The 19,931-nt window shown below is 47.8% G+C and overlaps 1 protein-coding gene across 1 annotated transcript in view; it reads right to left on the bottom strand.

The window, feature by feature from the left end:
* GALNT14 (polypeptide N-acetylgalactosaminyltransferase 14) overlaps positions 1-10,672 on the bottom strand; it is a gene marked incomplete at both ends in the record, with an annotated part of 63,399 nt that extends 52,727 nt beyond the window's left edge. Inside the window, one exon of the mRNA XM_079532571.1 lies at positions 10,544-10,672. Coding sequence (XP_079388697.1) covers positions 10,544-10,672 — 129 coding nt within the window. The remainder of the gene's footprint in view (positions 1-10,543) is intronic.
* Between the last annotated feature and the right edge of the window lie 9,259 nt (positions 10,673-19,931).

Here is a 19,931-nt window from a genome sequence, read left to right on the forward strand (position 1 = left end):
CTGTAGGAATAGGAGGAGAAAATTATCCCACGCACAGCCTGATGTTTTTCTCCACATGCTGCTTGTTAGCCTGGCAAACAAATAGCGATGCCATAAATTGCTCTGAATGTTTGCTACGGTTGTTCGCTTGGAATGTTCCTTTACCTCCCTTGAAACACAGCTTTTTTTGGTTTGCCTCCCATGATTACAAAGCAATGAGATGGGGAGGACTGATGCTCACAACCTGAGCATCTCCAGTAGAACACATGCTGCATCCACAGTGAGCACAAACCTCAGCAAGAAAGGAGAGATCGCACCTCCAACTCAACAGCTATGAGACAGGCAGAAATTTAGGCTACAGATGTCACGGCTGTGATGTTACTGCCACAAGCCAGGTCCTGCCACTAAAAGTTGTGTTCACCCACCCCAAATGCAGCTCCTGAACTCCTCCAGACTCCTAAATCACACAAGGCAGTAAGGGCAAACCAAAAACACCAGCAAGCTGATTCTGGAGGATTTTGGTGATCCCCAAGCATAGTATTGAGTGTCTAGAGACTGTCTATTGAGCTGAGGGAAAAGCAACACAGCTCCTAGCAGGGTTCAGCCCATACTTTCCACTGAAGCTTCAATGGAAAAAGTCAGTGGGAAATTCCCAAAAGAGAAAGGCACATTTCCAGAGACTGTGAGATTTCATATTATTTTGCCTGTTCTAAAAGGTCAGATAAAGCATCATGGATTTCCTTCTCCCAGGCAGACACCAACATATCAGCTGATAAAGCCCCAGAAGCCACAGGATGCCCCTGTGCTCCCCAAGGCATATCAGCTGCTGCACCTCCCATGGTGACTCTGTCCAATCATAAACACCAAATTTGCACATATATTGGCCCTTAATACTAGCAGAAGCCTTAACCCATCATTTTTATTCCTTGTTTCAGTGAGAGAGGCTTTGCTTTGTTTTTAATCACAGCGTCCTCACACGCTACAAAAACAAATGTAACAATATCATGTTGCGGGAGTCAAAATTGGAAAGTACAACTGCCTATCAGTGAAAATCAAAGCAGCTTCACTGCCAAAATGGAGCGAAACGCAAAAGAAAGCTTAGATAGAGAGGAGAAAAAGTGGAAATAGCATTAGTAGCATACTTTAATTCATCATAATCTGAGCGAGACCGGTAATGACACTGGAAGGTGAGCCACGCGCTGCCCACTGAGACTGAGATATTCATGAGAGCAGCTGGCTGTCAGCTGCTGCCTCTGCACAAACATAACGAGTGTAGGGCCTCTGCACCCCATCCCTGTGTCCCTGTGGCAGCTGGGGTTGGGCAGTCGGTGGAAGAAGATGCTCCATCCTCCACCTGGCCAGGAATTGCTTTTTGAAAAGCAAGCACAAAACCTCAGCTCCAAGGCAGTATTTGGAGTGGGTTGGGTGTTTTTTTTTTCTTTTTTTTTTTTTCTCTCTTTTTTTCTTTTATGAAAGCATTGTACGAAAATGATCAGCTCTATTTAACAGGCTGTTGAGACATAATAATGTCATCTTCTGCTATCCTGGCTTCTAATGATTTTATTAATCCAATAGCTGGAAGGAGATGTACTCAGCAATTCTGCTCTGTGCAGTTGTATTCTGCTCAAATACAGGTAGGAAGTGTGTCTGAACAGCAACGGGTAAGAGGATATTGAACGCCCATCTTTTCAGCCAGATATTGGCTGGAAATTGAGTTGCAGTGCCGTTTACTGTGACTGAAACCAACCGGATTTGATTCTCCCTTCCCAGAGAGCGCGGGCTCTTGAGAACCACAAAGCTCAGCTTTGGGGTTCCCTCTTCTCTACACAGCAAAATCGCCACCAGGAACAAATTTCCATGGGGTTTGCAATGATCCAGACCAGAAATTGAGACAAAGAGGGAAACAGCACAGCTGTGCCCTTTGCACATCTGAGGTGATCTGTCTCGCCTCTGGCAGCTGGAGGTCTCCAGGCAGACGTTGCAGCTCCTGCTCAGGCAGACCCAGGGAGATGTGGCCGGTCTTCAGGGGCACTCCTTGCGATGCCCAATTCATAGGATGCAATTTGGTTTTATCCTCCATCAGTTGTCCATCAAATTGCGCTGCCAAGGGCACAGAGACACTTGTGGTAACACTGCTGCTCACCTCTGACACTGGATGCCCACTGCACCAGTTGGCTACAAGCAAATTCCTTGCAACTGATGCTTACTCCCAGCGTTTACTACTGAGAGATCCTTCTTTGCCATGAGACTTTTTTTTTTTTTTTTGCCACTCATTTGCCTTCTCTCCTAAAACCTGGGTCCTCACTGGGAACATGATTATAAGCACCCACTACTCTCAGTTTCCCAACAAGCAGCACCGCAGTGTGAGCAGCTCTGAACTCAGGGAGCCTCCTACCTGCACTCAGCCAGGTGTTTCCCCACACTGCTCTCTCTAACCAAACCAACTGGAGTGATTAACCAAGAGGTTCCTTAATGATCCCTTCATCAGGGCTTACTTCATCCAGATCCCTTGTAGGAAAGCCAGTGAAGAAAGGCACTTGTGGAGATGTCAGACTTCTGTGGGGTGGGTGCAGTAGGGAAAGGATGCTCCCCAAAGCAACACCAAGCAGAGCTTGCTTGCAGGGAGCAAATGGGGAGCAGCACATGTAATCTGGGCTGGACTGGGCACTTTTATGATAGTCTACTGCTGGTTCAGCCAAAAAAGCTTTATCAAGCCATCACTCCCCACATACTGCTCTGCCACGTGTGCATGGCTCAGCACGCTGATTTGCAGCAGATACAGCCTAGGCCTGACCCCAAGCACCAAAAGAATTACGTGCAGCTTCCTTGTATAACTTGTTCTCTCTGGCATGTCCTCAGAGCCCCTCCAAGTGTCCTTGCCACCTGAAAAGGAGATGCTGTGTGCGACAGCACCATAGGTTTGTTAACCTGACCCCCGTCCAACTCCTTTTCTTCACAGCAAACATGCTCTCAACCTGTCTGCAAGGGGTTTGTCTCCTATCTCGTGTCATGGTTCTGAACCCTTTCCCTGCATGTTTTGTTTCTGGGAAAAAAAAACAACCTCTGTCACTTGAGATACCCAGGAAAAAAAAAGGAGATGGGCAAAAGAGAGAGATTTAATGCTGCCTTTAAATCTCCTGGCTGGAGGGGCTTCCCATGCTATGCAGTCTAGCATTGGCAATTTAATCATCAGCGTAATACTTCTGCAAACAGCAGCAGACAGCAGAGCCCGCAGGAGCAAACGGTCTCTCTAACAGCATGAATATTACAGGCACTTAACAGCCCTTGTAATCTCGCTGTGGCTCCCATGCAAGAGCACAGGCAGGCAGCACGGCCGCAGGCACGAACCCTGGCCACCAGGTGATAAAGCTTCACGGGGTTCCCTAATGCAGCATCCAAAATCAGCCCTAGTGAGGCGAAAATGAGTGTGGAAATGCTGAAACCTTCAACAGATTCATTTCCATATCCCTGCACCTGTGACACACATGAGAAGGATTTGGGGTGGGGGGGCATTTCTGGGCACTGTATAAATATAAATGCTTCTCAAAAAAAAAAAAAATTGTGCTTTTCAGTTTAAATGTTAGCCTGTTTTCAAAGAAAAAAATCCATAACTAACCTTTATTCTTTAACATTTTTACTTTGTAGTTGGATGAATATCATCCTGAAAAATTTCCCACAGGAAAAGTAAAGCCTATGGCTTCAAAGGAGAGTTTCTGGAAATGGGGAGGAAAGTGGGAGCTGCTCTGCTTTATGTTTTCTGATACAGCAAAGGTTGCCAGCTCTTCCAAGATGGGAACAACATAGAATCATAGAATCATTAAGGTTGGAAAACACCACTAAGATCATCATGTCAATGTCCGACCCATCCCCACTGACCACATCCCTTAGTGCCACCTTTCCACAGTTCTTGAACGCGTCCAGAGATAGTGACTCCAGCACCTCCCTGGGCAGCCTGTGCCAATGCCTCACTGCTCTTTCTGAGAAGAAATGTTTCCTAATATCAGCTGTGAGATGACTCACACACAGTTTGGCTGGCCTCATGTTTGCTTGCCCAGGTCTCATCCCCACCTTAGTCTCAGTAAAGCCTGTGCTGTAGAGAAAGGAAATAAATCGTTGGCATCTTGCTCACACCTTTAATTACTTAGCTGATATTGATATAACACTAATTGAAGCAGAATAATCTTTTCTCTCAAATAAGTGTGCTCACACAAGCATGACTGAGATTAAACGACGTACATTACACTCGGATTAGTTCATTTCCAGCTAACGCAGAGACAGACCCCTGTGCTGAACCCATGGGTGCTGCCATACAGCCTGCTGCCCCAGGACAGCAACCACAGCCTACACACACAGGGCTGCTCAAAAAGCCAAGGGGCTTCTGGAGCAGGTGTAGAAAACAAGGGAAAGAATAAGTTGGTTTGCTTCTGATAGGAAACCTTGGCGACCTTTCTAGATATCACTCTTTCTCCGAGTCTTGGGGCAGTGACTGCACACTGGGCAGTAAAAGCCTCTCCATTGAGTTCAGATATTTTAGTTTTGCCCCAGGAATATCAGCAAACTTGGCAAAATGAGAAGCCTTAAGCCCTATTCTGCACAAACGTGCAATGCACATGATCAGACCTGTGAAGTCTCTGCAGATTTCAGGATGTTTGTAGACTTGACTGTGACTCAAGTTGTGTCCAAACTCTCCATGTATCACCTCCACAAAGGGGATGCATGCTCTTATTTACCCAGGAAACTGTGCAAGTGCAATTATTATTGCCTATAGAGCTCTAAGCTACCAGAGCATTGAGCAGCCTGCACGGAAGTGAATAATGCTGTATGTACCTCAGTAATGGGATCTAGGGTCAGCAGGGAGAGGTAAGGAGAAAAATAAGAGAAAAACACAGTGGGCATTGCAAACACAGCAGCTCATCCCCACTCCTTCCTCACCACTATGCAGGGGAGTGTAAAAGGAAAATTTGTCTTGCTTATTCCATAGGAGAAACTAAACCACGTTGTCTTGTATTGCACATACTCCACAAGCACACAGCAACTGTCATCCCAAAGCACCCCAAGTTATAATCAGGCAGAGTAGCGTGCCCCGAATCGGAGGGAAAAATGCTTAAAAACCAAACAACAAAACAATGTTTTAATAACAAGGACTGGCACAAGCCATGAGCGCACTCTTTAATCCCAATATTTTCTCCCTTGTACCCAATCACAATTAAGGAAAATTAAATGTGTAAAAGTGAGAAGGTCTGTACAAATCATTCTCAGCATGAGGGGGCTGCAGTCAGTGCTTGCCCTGCTGAACATGCCTTCCTCTTACTTGCAAGCCATGCACCTCAATAATGTGCTATGAGGTGTGTTTGTAACTGTCTGATGCCAGCAGTGGTCCTTGAGGAGGAAATGATGTGTGCCTAAATGCAGACAAAGCCATTCAGAAAGCTGGGACAAAGCAGCCTTGCTCTCCTCAGTGGGGCCAAATTACATCCTTTGGACGTATTCCTTCAGCAGTTTCAAAAAATAATAATCGTGCGTCTCTATTTCCTTTGCTTTGCAAACAATATTTAGAGAATAAAAGGTGATTTCAGAGTCCATTTGTTTCGCAGCACATAAGCCCTGCTCTCCTCATATCGCTTCCCAGTCAGGTTTACTGCTGGCATCACCAACAGAAAACTGAGGAGGTAAAGACTTAAAGCCCTCAGTCACTTTGTTATAGAATCCAAAGGAGGGCAATGGAGATGAAGAAGGATGCAGATGAGGCCTCATGGCAGCTGCAGCTCAATACAGGGAGCGGAGGGCAGCGCTGAGCTCTCTGGGGTCAGTGATAGGGCCAGAGGGGATGGCATGGAGCTGTGCCACAGGAGGGTCGGGGCTTATGGACAGGGTGGCAGCCATGTGGCTCATCTGGGAATGCACACAGGGAGCAGAGTAGTGCTAATTTCAAGACGGGCCTGACGATCTCCTTGGCTCACACTTCCTACAGCACCAACTCCTGCTGAGACAAGGAGGGTGGGAAATCAATTTAATTGCAGCTTAGTAAGCAACTGTGCTAAGTGTCACTGGCAAAATCGGAGCCTTTCACTGTGAGAGAAAGGGGAGAACGCTGCTTTTTTATTGCACAAGAAAGTGAATTGAGAGCAAACCCATGTGACAGTCATCTGGCCCTCACGTCTTCCTTTAAACAGGAAGAAGGCAGCAAGAAGCAAACAGCCAGTGCCAGAGCTGCTCCAATTAACAGTCAATCCAGTGCACCCTTTGTTGTTGCACTACACATAATTACTACTTCATGTAAACATCTTTCTTAACCAGATCTGACTTTCGCTTTCTCCCCAGACACATCCTTGTAATGGGCTTCATTTGCTGGGCTGCCTTGTGCAGGGAGCTGGCTATGGCATCATTTCTCACAGTTGCAGTACGTTGCTTTTGCATCTCTATGACTTCTCCCAGACTTGCTTTTCCACTGGCAACGATAGCAGAGCTCGCACCCAGTCACGCAGAAGCACCACGCTGGCATTCCATGGACTGCCTGATGCCAGTTCCAATATCATCCGCAGAACTCCTATGTGCAGTTGCACACAAGCCTATAGGGAAGGCTGGTGTGATTTAAGAGCGAGCTTAAATGATGAAAAAGAGTGGGGCCCAGCACCTCATGTGCTGGCTGCTCCAGCACTGCTCAGGCACGCCAACCTCAGGCCACTGCTTCCCTCAACAAACGGGCCAATTCCATCCTGTTGATTTCCCCGGGTCTGTACAATTGTGCTATTTGCAACTCTGCTGCTCCCAGAATGATGCTCCTCCTTTTGTATGCCTGCAAAAGTAGCTCAGCACACCAGCCCTGCTGTACTCTGCCCTAAACTTTAACTACTGAACTTGCGGAGGAAAAGCAAACCTCTTGTCCCAGTGCTGTGGCATGCCCATGGACTCAGCATTGCCATCTATAACTCCGACCCAGCAGGCTTAGCTCCACTTACCTGCAGAGAGGCACAGACTGCACAACACGCTTGGAACCAAAGAGATGCCTGGAAAGAGCAGGAGATGCACACCCTGCCAGAACAGTCCCTGGGCCCTGATTATATCCAAATAAATCAGGAGGATACTCTTATCATGGAAAGGATTTCATCCCATTTGTTCCTTATATTGCATGCGTTGCTCTACAAATGTTTCAAATGCACTCCTGAACCCACAGCGCTCCTTGCAATGTCCTTTAGATGCTCTCATTAACCTTGTCACCCTCAGATGGTGCCATATCTTCTCTTAGTTTCATAGTTCTCCTGATGCTGATCCCCTCCCGCATCAATCCTAATTTAAAGCCCTCTCATCGCTCTTCCCAGCTTACATGTCAAGAGATGTTTCCCCCATTAAGACAGGCATCCAGTAAATCTCTCATCTCAAAGACCCTCCTATGGTCATAAAGCCTAAAATTCTGGAGCAGACTCCAGTCCTGGAGGCAGGCATTGATGACCTGAGCTTTCCTGCTCCTTTCCCTGCCTCTCCCCATGTCTGGGGGTTTATGAGGAAAACACTGCTCTGAGTCCTTTAGGCTTCCCAATGTTTTTAACCAGCCACGTGGTCAAGCCAGCAGGGCCCAACTCTTATGCAGAGCTAAAAAATTAACAGGGTTTTCATTGCCAGTAAAAAAAATTAGTTATCATTTATTGTTCCTTTACACTTCAGAGTGTGCTTATGCCCAGACAGCACAACTTTCCTCTTCTGCCCCTCTCTGGACCTACACAAACCACCAACTGAGCCCACTGAGCACAAACTTCTCTGTTCCACCTTGTTTCTCATGACAGATTTGGCACTGCAATCCCTTAATGGCTAAGATATGAATTTTTGCAGCGTAAAGTTATTTTAATCTGTTAAGTGGCTCCGCTGCTATAAAACTGAAAGGGATTTAGTATCTGGAGACCGTCAGCTGAGCTCCAGGTGCTGAATCTTTCTCGATGGCAATGATGCAGAAGGAAATGCAGGCTGCTACAAAGCATACAAACACAAGCATCCTTTTGCACGGAGACCAAATCCCACGGGGTGCTGAGCACCCTGAGCACTTGGAGCAGGCGGTGAGGGGGCAGCACTTCTCCTGCCCTGGGAGCCATCCCCATGCTGCATTTGAGCAGAGTCAGGAAGGAGTTGTTGCAATGCAAACATCGAGGTGAGCCACATGCATCTTGTTAGGTCACCTGTTCAATAGAAGAAACTTTTCATCCATAGCCTTTCTGCAACAACCCAGCCTGCAAATGACCTGCTTTGAGCTCTCAGCGGTGCTTCAGCCATCCATCAGTTGGAGCAACCAAGTCGGCATGCATGAGACAATGGCAGGGCTCTGATACAAAGCTGAGCAGACTCTCCCTGCAGAGGAGGCAAGTTGACCGAGGGGCTGCCACCTGCACCCTCAGCTGCCACCTGCACCCCCAGGGCTGCTCCAGCCTTGCACAGCCACTGGCAGGAGTTGGCACGTGGGTGAAATACCACTGCTCCACATACACGTATCAGTTTGGGAATGTCTTTGTAATTAATCCCATGTATCAGCTCCTCTCATTATTTCTTAATGCAATTAAATTATTAATTTGTCTTTTTTTATTTTCTCCTTTTTTCTTTTTTTTTTTTTTTTTTCCCCCCTCCTTTTCAAAGCAAAGCAGAGCAAAGGGTCTGGGTGAGCATGGGCTCAGGGTTCCCACTTCCCTGCAGACCCATTTGGCGAGAGAGCTGAGGTCTCAATGAGAGCCTGGAGGGCATCAACCCCAGTTCACTTCTCTGGTTTCCAGTGCATCCAGCCAGCACACCACTGGGGCGGGGAGACAGATAACAGTACTATAAGAACAGGAAGAAGCTTCTCTGCAACAAGCTCCATGATCCTAAATGGAGCCCACGGCGCTGGATGTGAGCCTAACGAGGAGGGAACAAAGGTTAAACCCACACCGGGGTGGTGTATGGTGGTCACACAGCTGCAGAACGGGCTGCAATGGGAAAGGAGATGGAGGAACTGCTGCTGTCCTGGCGTCAGAGTGAGTCCCAACTCCAAGGGGTTAACCAAGGTGGCACTGCATCCCTGCAGCCAGCAGCACATCACTCATGCCACTCCAAAGCAGTTCCCAACGCCAAAAATATAATGCATGACAAAAATGAAAATCTGTGCTGTATCAATCTCAAGGGGATGCAACTGTTTTGATGGAAAATTCAGAGGAAATGAAGGAGAGGCAATTCTAGCAGTCAAATTACCGGAGTTACGGCAACTTGGCACTTGCAGCTTCAGAATCTGGGGGGCTGAAGTTTGCTCTGCTGGATGATGGGACCAGGCTGGCCCAAACGGTGGGGTGCAGTGAATGGGAGGGGGTTCTGCCAGGAGCCCCACTATTCTGCAATACAGAGCAGTGGCACAGCCAGGGCTGGGGCTGAGCCAAAAGCTGGGCTCATGTGAAGGAGAAGGCAGCAGCTCCTCTCAACAGGGCAGGTTTTATTTTTCAGGTTTTTAAGAAAATTTTTCCAACAGAAACCTATTTACATAAAAGCATGGTTACGGTTAAGGGAGCTTTCCAGTTCAGTGACTTATTACCTTCCCCTGCTTAAATAAATAAATGTACCTACATATAACTATTTTTCGGCCCAAATGTGCACAGATTCATTCCCCTCTGCTGGGGCAAAGATTTTTGAAAGCTTGAAAAACCCACTCCATCAGTTTTATTTCCAAAAAAAAAAAAAAAAAAACCAAAAAACCAAAAAACACGAAGAACCAATCACTCCTTTACATGAATAAAAATCAAACCAAGCTTTACGAGCTCAATTTTTTTCCCCCTAGTAAAGCCGTCAGTTCAGAGCTTCAGAGATGACACACGTAGGAAGAATGGTGAGGATGCAGGCAGCGCACAGCTGCCTGGGGGGAGAAAAGGGAGGAACGGGGGGCTCACACCCCTGCTGCAATAAGCAGCCACCTCAGCAGACCTTCAGTTCGCTTATCCAGCCTAACCCCCATTCACTTCCTCGAGATGTACAGCAGTATCGCCAAGAGCGGGAGCCGATCCAGGTGCTTTCCAAAGTTAGCCCCGCTCCCTGCCCAGCCAACTCGCAGCCGTCATCAAAGCAGCGCCCCGGGAGCCCTGCAGCCTCCCTGCCTTCCGCACCACTCGGGCAGCGGGGCTCCTCGGTTTCCCTCTTTGAGCTGGGTCTGATGCCCCGTGCGTTTCTCCTGCGCTGTCGCTGGAAGGTGCGCACCGAGACTCGGCAGCGTGCGAGCGCCGAGATGTTGAGACGCGGACGCCTTCCGAACGCGAATCACACCGCAAACAGAAACAACGGTAGCAAACACAAAATGACCACAAGTACCACCGAGGCTGTAGATGCTCGGCTCCCAGGCGGGCACGGCGCTGCCCATCCCGTGGTTCCCTCCCATTCAGCGCGGTGCCCGGAGGTGCCTTGTGTCGGAGGCAGCCTGCGTGCCCCATCTCAGCAGCAAAGTCGGGCTCGGCAGCGGCACAGCGGGGATTTCCCTCTGTTCAGAGCATCAGTTCCCCGCCGGAGGAGAGACTCCGGCAGTGGGCACGGAGCTAAACTTTCCACGCAGCGCCCGGTGCCCCCTTACCTCTAGAGTTTGGCCCTCGGGTCCCTCCGCCTCCGGCTTCCTCCTCGCCCCGAAGAAGAGGAGGAGGAGAGCGGCGATCCAGAGCACCCCCAGCACAGACAGCGCCAGGCGGCGGGTCGGGCGCCTCATGGCTGCGGGGGTTGGGGTGACGGGCAGAAAAAGGCAAAAGGGGGCAAAGGGAGGAAAGAGGGGTCTCGACCGTCTGCTTAGGAGCCGCCGATGCGAGTCCCAGGCTGTGAGCGCGCTGCAGGGAAGGGAGAAGGAGGAGAGGAAGGAGGGGAGGGGAGGAAAGGGGAGGAGAAGGGAGAGGCGGCACCAGCACCGCCGTGGGGAGGGAGGGGTGCTGGAGCCGGAGCCGCTCGCCCCTGGAAGGGGCTGCGCGGCCCCCCTGCATGGGGAGCGGTCACCTCGGTGCCCCCCCTCGCACACCGAGCCGTTCCCGGCAGTGCTGCCGAGTTGGCCCCCGCCGGAGCCGCGCTCCTCATCCCTGTCCCGGCCCGGGGGTTGGACCGGTGTTTAACAGCACGCACGGGAGGCTCAGACATGATGGGAAGATTAATTTATCCAATTGAAACAGCAGGGGGAATTCAGGTAGGTGGAATTTAATTACTGCGTTTGGATGAGAAGATGCGAGTCTCCAGAGCTGTCAAGAGCACTTAGAAAATAAAATCATAATCATCGACACGGAGCGGGGAGGCTGCTGGTGCACCATCAGCCCTGCCCCGGGGGTGCTCCCTGCCGGCCCCATACAGCGCAGACCCAAGTGGAGTACCGACACGTTGCCAAGAGAAATCAAGCATCGTACGGTGCTGGGAAAGAGTTGTCTTGCCCGGGTGTCCCTTCTCACCTACCTGACCCGCTGCTCTTCCACACTGCTGAAAAGCATTGCAGCAGCTGAGCTTTCTCTTGCAGAAGACATTAGCGAATAAATTAACTATCGAAGCAGATGCGAGTCGTTTATGTTGGTACAGAAACTGTAGAACAAACCCCATAAAAGCAGGAACCTGTGCATAAAGTAACATACGGAATGAATTGAAGATAATATGTCAAATGCTGGAAAGTGAGTGAGTGTTGGAGCTGCTGCTGATTTATCAGGACCTGAGGGAATGGTATGGGGCTGTGTCAGTGGGGGGGTTGGGAGGTGATGGAAAGGCTCTGCCCCAGAGGGCAGTGGGCACAGCCCCAGTGCTGGAGTTCAAAGACCTTTAGACAGTGCATTCAGACTTAGGGTCTGGGGTGGTGTTGTGTGAAGTCAGGGTTGGAGTCGATGATCTTTGTGGATCCCATCCAACTGGGATATGCTGGGATTTCCAAGGCTTGAACCCATTACCATGCCCACTAAGCCATGAGACATCTCTGCCCAAGTCTGGGGGGAGCCCGCAGGTGGGAATAGCTGCTGCTCTCTTCCTCAAACTTCTTTGCACTTTCTCCTGAAAGACCACGTGTGCCACGTGCTTACAGTCACCTGATAAACTTCCAGCAGCTGAGGTGCACCAGTGATGGCTCTTCACACAGCTTGGAGTCCTCTCATGTCACATCTACCCCAATTCTTAGGCTGGCTGCTCACATACTTCCCTCTGACCTCTCGGGAGCAGGAATCTCTTTCAAACCAAGAATACAGAATCACAGGATAGCTTGGGTTAGATCATCTATTTCCAACCCCAGACCCAGGTGATGGAGATCCAGACCCCAGTTGCATCACAGAGTTGGGTGACAAAGATCTAGAGCCCAACAGTGCTGGAGATTCAGATCCCAATAGCAGCACAGGGTTGTGTGGCAGAGATCCAGACCCAGTGGCATCACAGAGTTGGGTGATGGAAATCCAAGGGCTCGTCTCACCCCAGGCAGAAAGGAGCTGCTGGTGCTCTGCTGGCCCAGATGAAGTGACCCTGGCTGCTTTGTCATGCAGCATTCCCTCCAGCGTGTCTCCCAGACTGCACCCCACGTTAGAAGGCAGAAAAGCTTTTCCAGAGAAAGGCATCTGGCTGTTTTCATTAAGAGGTGGATTTAAAACCTCATCTTTTCTCTAGTTCAGACTTTCTGAGGAAATTATTATAAAATATAGGAGGAAATACAGAAAATATCAAGAAAATACATTACAAATTAGATTACAGGAAAGATAATAAATAGGCTGACCTGACAAAAATGCAATCAGATAATGGTCTCTTATTACCTTGAGAAACAACTCCCTCTGCTGAGGGAAAGCTTTATTAGCAGGGCTCGGCGTGGTGATGAACAACTCCCTGCACCAGTGCCTGGGAAATGAGTGTCTGTGGAGGTACAGCACTGCACAGCGAGTGGTAAAGAAAGCTGGGGTTCCTGTGCAGGTGTGGGCACGGAGAAGCTGTCAGCTTGTTTCATCATGTCAGTATTGCAGAATTGATGCAAAGGGGTCATCTGGTGAGAGCAAAACCAGGGCAGCACTTTGGAGTGGCGAAGGACCTTTCCCAGGGACAGCATGGGGTGATGGCCCTTGGCCTCCTGCCTTTAGGCAGAGAGGGGGGGGAGGGAAAAGCAGCTTTCCTTGCTATTTCAAGTACAGAGAGTGGATCTGTAAAGCATGACAAGAACATTTTCAGACGTCATCACAGCATCTCTACCAAACAGGCTGGCGCTGCAGTTTTTGCTAGCAATACTGCTGGGCTTGAGCATCCCGTTCACATGTGAGATGCCACCCACAGAGAAAAACACCTTTGCTTTCTGAAAGGATGGGAAATGCTCAGGTTTTCATTCCTGGAAAACTAAAAAGGGCATAAGAAACAACATTTGAAAGGCGATTAGAGGAAAGGATCAAAATTCATTGCAACTCAAAGTGGTATGGAGGCCCTGCTGGGTAGCACAGTGTCCTGCAGCAGAGAGCAACTCCACATGAGGCTTATCCTACACTTCTAGCAGGTAAGTGCCAGGAGAATTCAGTTAAAGTTCTTGGATTGCTGTTGTTTGTTTTTTAATTAAAGAATAGTATGAGCTTTCTAGTTGTCTGTCCCCTCCGCCCTGTTGAGATGACAGAAGTGTAGCTTGCCCTACACCAGCAACCTAAACTTTCAAAGTTCAAACACGCACTCACCTTCTCCACATGGGAAATGGTATCACCTCTCACTTCACCACTACCATCAAAAAGGGGAGCAGAGGAATTCTCGTGGGCTTTCTGCCACCACTGGAGTTGCAAGCAGGTCTTCTTCAGTAATAGTAAAGGATGTTTTTTACCTTTTTAATTAAGTCACAAGCATTCTTCTCTAGCACACTTTCCACAATGGCATCTCCAATTAATTAAAGATTTAAGCTGTTCAGGAAAGGCTATGCATAAGATAAATATAAATAAATAAAGAGGGGAGCTGCATTAATAGCGTTTGTTAATTGAACTTCTCAAGTCAGCTGCAGGAACACAAGCTGTTCTGCAAATAGAAGGGAAGCAGCGCACTCCGCGATGTTCACCTGCAGCTCCCACCTTCAGCCAAGCTTGTGTGACTCTGATGGATGGAAGGCACAGACACGGCCATTGGGAGCCTGGAGGAGCCCACTCTGTGCAGGGAATTTGTGACAGATGACCATGAGCTCTGGGAGACGACGCTGTGGCATGCAAACACGTGCCCCATCCATCTCTGAGAGAAGCAGAGAACCCTACCAGCAAAGGGACCAACCCCTCTGTTACTCTGTGGTTAATCAGTGCTTTTATCCTGCTGCAGAACTGTGCCTCTTCAACATGTTCAGGACCATAACTGCAGTTTGGACAGGTGGCATTAATAACAGAATAGAGAACAAGTCAGTGATCAGTGATGGAACGGTTAGCCTGAAGGAAGCCTTGTCCTTATGTCACCTTTAATACTTCTGTCTTTATGTGTGCTGGTGTTAAGCAGACTTCAGGGCCAAATCTTGATTTCTGTGACACGTAAGCATGGGCAGATGCCAATCAGAACGCAGGCATCCATTAACACAGCTGGCAGTATGCAGTGCTGCACCAGGCTTTTTGTGGGAAGGAGCATTTTCACAGCTGGATGCCACCTCTTTGTCCTAGAAAGATATACATAGGAAAAAAATCCCTGACTATTAAGCCCTCCTTTCCCCAAGGGATTTAAAGCCAGAAAGAATGAGCCACACGCTACCTAACTTCTGTAGATTTCAACCCCATTATTTGTGCAGGAATAGATGTTTTTTCTGTACAGAATCATATGCTTTAAGTATAAAGACAGTGACTGCTATTTGATCAGGCCATCTCCTGCTCTCAAAGCAAAACATGCTAACAACTAGCTCCTTATCTCTTTGAAAAATAGGGAAAAGAGAGCAGCTACACCAGGCAGAAAGCAGACATAACCCAAAGGTCCTTGCGTACTCTGTAGACACACAGTGCTAGGAATCCTGCCCACCTACAGGGGGAACAATCCTGTGCACTGAATGCACTCAGGTGGATTAAATATCTCATTTCCCATCACCATTGTTGCTGGTTGGAAAGCAAAGCAGTGGCTTGGTTTACCCACTAGTTAATTACATGCATTTATTCTGCTGTTAGTGAGCAAGAACAAGTTTGAAGCCCAACAGCATTATTTTCCCTTCCTGATATAACACCTCATTAATGCCTTCAAATATGTTAGAATTTGTCCATGCCAGAGGCTCTTGTTGGATCAGAACAATCGATGCAAACAGAGCAGGTAAATTATCAGTCAGAGTCCTAAGAAGTGGAACTATTTCCATTGGGACACCATAATGACTCCTGCCAAATGGGCATATCAACAGATGGTGGTAGGAGCAAGGGGAAACTCTATGGAGGAGCAAAGCAGACACACAAAGGATGAAATGCATCTTGATTTAACTGCACGGAGCTCTGGACAGCAAGACAGGCTCTGAACAGATCAGGCTGTCCCATGCAGGAGGGATATTTCACTGAAAAAATGGTGTATGGGAGATAATTGAAAAAAACTGCTCCAAAGTTCCAGGCTCTGATCTTTTTGCAGTAATGAGCATGCAAGTAGATGATGCATATGCATGAGAACATAATTAAGAGTGGTAAAACCTGGAAGATTTTCAAATTCCTTAGCAATTACCAACTTAAACACACAAAAAAAATTAAGATAGCCTTATCCCCAAAGGAAAGCTGCTGTTCAGAGTGCCTTGCCTCGTTACAGTCAGCTCGAGCCCATGCAGCAGTCTAGCTGCTGGGGGGGGGGGCTGCCTGCTGCAGCAGCAGGTCCTCTCCCTGGGATGGAGGCACGATGCTGACATCCTTCTGCTCTTGCTGAGACAACTAAAATGGTCCCCAAATGCTTTATCAGAACAAAAATAGAAAGAGGAGGGTGTGCAGTGCTGGTGGCTCGAGCTCCCCTGGTGCCCTGTGGGCCTCTCTGGTGAGGAGCATCCACGGACAGATCGCTACCCTGTGAATGCACGTTCACTACATAAATGTGGTAATTATGCTGAAAATTATTCGCGGCAGAAGTGGCAGTAGGGAAATCATTTGCATGAGAAATGGGGATTATTCATGTAAATAAGTGCGTTATTTGTTTACAGAAAGGATCAAGCCTTGCCTAAAGACCTAGAACAGGGGTGCATGTAACAGCTCACTCTTGCCCGCTCCTCATGCCCTCTGTCCTTGGCCTTATCACATTTTTCTAGCAGGTATAGCTTTGTTTTTCTCATCACTTCATTTTGCTGGAGCACATGAGCTCTCCTCAGTCCCTCCCCACAGGGGCATGGAGGACCTCTTACCAGGACAGGCCCCAGGAGGGAGCAGCTCAGCTCTTCTGGTAAGCCAAGGGAAACATCCCCAGTTGATCCCAGCTTCCACGAGCAGGCAGCACTGTGGGGCCACACAAGGACTCGTTGCTTCTATTTGCTTCAAAGAATTCATTTGTTGTAGATTTACCCCATGGTAAGACCTCCAGTGACAACTAGGTTTCTACGAGGTGGGTAGTGATAGGACGAGGGGGAATGGTTTTAAACTGGGACAGGGGAGGCTTAGGTTAGGTATTAGGAGGAAGTTTTTCACACAGAGGGTGGTGATGCACTGGAACAGGCTGCCCAAGGAGGCTGTGGATGCCCCATCCCTGGAGGCATCCAAGGCCAGGCTGGATGTGGCTCTGGGCAGCCTGGTCTGCTGGTTGCTGACCCTGGACACAGCCCACCACACTTCTACAATTTTATATTTCCAGGCACACTCACCATTAAGAAACAAGATGAAGAAGAAACAGGGATTCCTTCCGCTGCACTCAGCAATTTACACTTGCAGTATATGAATTACCTTCTGTTAATTCAGCCCCTACATTCTTTATGTGCTTAGCTATGTGTTAGTTTGATATAGTGTCCCATTCTTTTTGCATTTGATGCAATTAAAGCTCTGCAAAACTCAGCAATTTAAAGGGCTGGAAAGTTGAACATTTGAAAACACTGATCCAGCCTTGCTTCTGCATTGTGCCCTGCCAGGGGCAGAAAGGTGGCCTGATGCAGAAATTGAGTTGTCAGCAATGCTCAGGAATGGGGAATCCCTCAGGTCACGCTGCTCCCAATATGCTCAGGGTTACTTCAGGTAGGAAGCGTGCGACTTTGAGCTTGTTCTCTTTTTCCTTTTAAAAGAAACTTAATGACAATACATCTCGTCTAGTTACAGAGAAGGGAAAAATGTAAAATCTCACACCCAAAGGCTGCAGCCCTTCGATTCTGAGAGCTGAATTCCTAGATCGCACTTTGGTTTAGAAGGCAGCAGCAGGAAGAGGGAGGCTGGTCAGGAGCCTAACCCAGATACAGCCTCGTTCCCCAAATCCATGCAAACTCAGAGGGAAGAGTCTTTCACAGCCTCAGCCCAGACAACAAGCAGCTTCACAGCTGCCAGCCTCCAAGGCAGGGCTGCATATGCCCCATTTCTCACCTGTGAGCTTCAGCTGCTGAGAGCAGAGCTGCTTTCAGGCAGTGAGTGCTTCGTGTCTAGCTGCAGCATATTTTGAGAAAGAAATGCTGCTTTTACCTGAGGAAATAAAGCTCCTTCAGAGCAATGACTTCTTTCATTTTATCTCACAGAATGAGCACCAGCAGTAGACACTGTTCTCACAGCACATCTGCAGGACTGCTCAGCATTAACCTTTCCTCAACGTGACACAAACATAACACATGAAAAGGAAAAACGAGGTCCAGCTCAAACATGACTCTTCCTATTGATCACCTTCTGGGTCTTTTGAACCTGAAAATGTAATTCTCACACTTCTATATGGTTAGCTCCAAATATTCCATCCCAGCGAATCTGGGGAGAAAAGTGAATTTTAACTGCATGCTCTTTTAATTGAGAGTTCCTGTGCTAGATTACAGAAGCAAATTCCTGTTGAAAAACTTATTAACCTCAATAGTTGCAGCAAAGTCTGTTTCCATTGTCTCACAAAGCAGCTGCAAATTTGTACAAAAACCCTCTGTCTTCACTGTGACACTGGAAATTGGGCTCCAAGGACGAAGCTGACTGTCTGGTTACAGCATTATTAGTGATGAAGGGGACACGTAATTCACCCAAGAATCATTTCTATGACTTTCTACCACTTGTTCAACAACAACAACAAAGCAGGGAAATAAGAGCACTCATTCTGCCCAATATCTGCAGCCACCAACGTGACAAGGGAGCACTTTGCAAGCAGTACCAGTCTCTGGCACTACCAGGTTGGGCAGGATTAGTCAGGATTCTGCAGGGCTTTTTGCCTTTATCTATGGAACATCAGCTTCCTACATTACATAGCTGATCTGAGCAAAACAAAGGTCTGCCCAGATTGGAAAGGAGAGCGATGGAGACATTTGTTTCCCCAGAATAGGTACTGTAACAAATCAATCCTGACTGCACTGATAAATTGAACTTCAAGCTTGGTGATACGGCTTTTCAGGTCTAATCCAGTGTAAGACACAGCAGGAAGGAAAGGTAAAGGCAATCATCAGCATTTCATTCTGTGAGGACCAGAGGAAAAAATAAAAAAAAATAAAAAAATCCAACATATATTTTTCCTTCTCTCAGTACAATATTTCAACTATTTTTAAGGAAAACTGTCATGGGGCGTGTGGGTATGGGAAAAGGGTGGCTATGGGGAGGACCATAACAATTTAAATAGTAACCAAGGGTATTGTAGCACATCATTCATGTCCCGAGTCAGGATGTAAGCGTCATACCTGTAAGGGACTCCTGCCTTTAACCCCTCTTCCACAGGGGTGAGATAAGTCTTCCAGCCCTACCTGCTTGGATGAAAAGCCTAAAAACAGCCTGAAAAGCTCACAGAAGAGACCTTGTGCTTGGGACTTGGAATTCTATTACATTAATTCAGCCTCCTGGTAAAGGTGCAGGACAGCAGAGGAGGTGAACACTTGGATGTGGCAGTGGCTTTGATTCAGGATGGTCTCTCTTTTCCCTGAAGTTAAATGTCAGGTCTCTGCCACAGTTTTCCACTGAGGCCACATTTTACAGTAACTTCAGCCAGGCTCATCACACACCTCTCAGTGTTCACCTGTTTTAAGTCCTAGAAATGCAGGACATGTGCAGTGAGGATGACCAGTCCCAGCCCCAACTGCACCAAGTTCATCCAGGAAACCTCTGCTGTATGCAGCAGCGTGTATCCTGCTCTGAGTATTTTGTTTGCAGAGTTCTCTCCAATTTCACATCAGTCTTACTGTTGCAGGATGCCTTGTTATCCAGCTCCTCTTTGCACTCCAGCCATTGTTTGCTATTCCTGTTATTTGCTCCTGTCTTTCCCCCCCAAAAAAGCCTCCATTAGCAATACCAGTCCCAAGTCACAGCCTCACTTTTCTTCTATTTCTGCTTGAGGAATGCCGCCCACTGCATAGCTCAGCATCTCTATAAATACACTGGTTACAAACGAATGCATCCTTCAGCAGCCTTTTAAACCACTCTTTCCTACAACGCACATTGTAAATGAAGAGTAATATATCTTCAGAATTGCCCAGCAAACGTTACTCTGTTAGCAATATAAAAGCCTCACAGTGTCTGAGTAGGTGCCATTGCCAAAAAACATTTTTATTGTGAGCCAGATAATTCAGTTTGAATCATACATGGTTTGGTATAATCATTCCAGTAAAGCATTCTTTATAATTCTGTAACAGCAAGTCACGTGGCTCAATAAAGTTTATTGCTGCAAGTGCTTGGTGATTCATGGCATGGCACAAATTCTGCTTCTTTCCCGGATCAAGTAATCAATAGCAAAATAATCTCCTTGCTCTGCATTAAATAGGTATGAAGCAAATAAGTACGAAATCTTATATATATATACAAAACAATGTGTACAGAATTGAAATTAACTGCCATGTTGAACTGGGGGTCCTGCACCACAGTTCTGCACAAGGCTGGGGGCAGCGGCTACTAAAGCTTTGTCCAGCATCCTTCTGGCCTTGAATGCTTCCTGCAGCACTGCCAACAGGC

The sequence above is a fragment of the Tetrao urogallus genome (genome assembly GCF_951394365.1).
Source record: "Tetrao urogallus genome assembly, chromosome: 2".
Taxonomy (NCBI): domain Eukaryota; kingdom Metazoa; phylum Chordata; class Aves; order Galliformes; family Phasianidae; genus Tetrao; species Tetrao urogallus.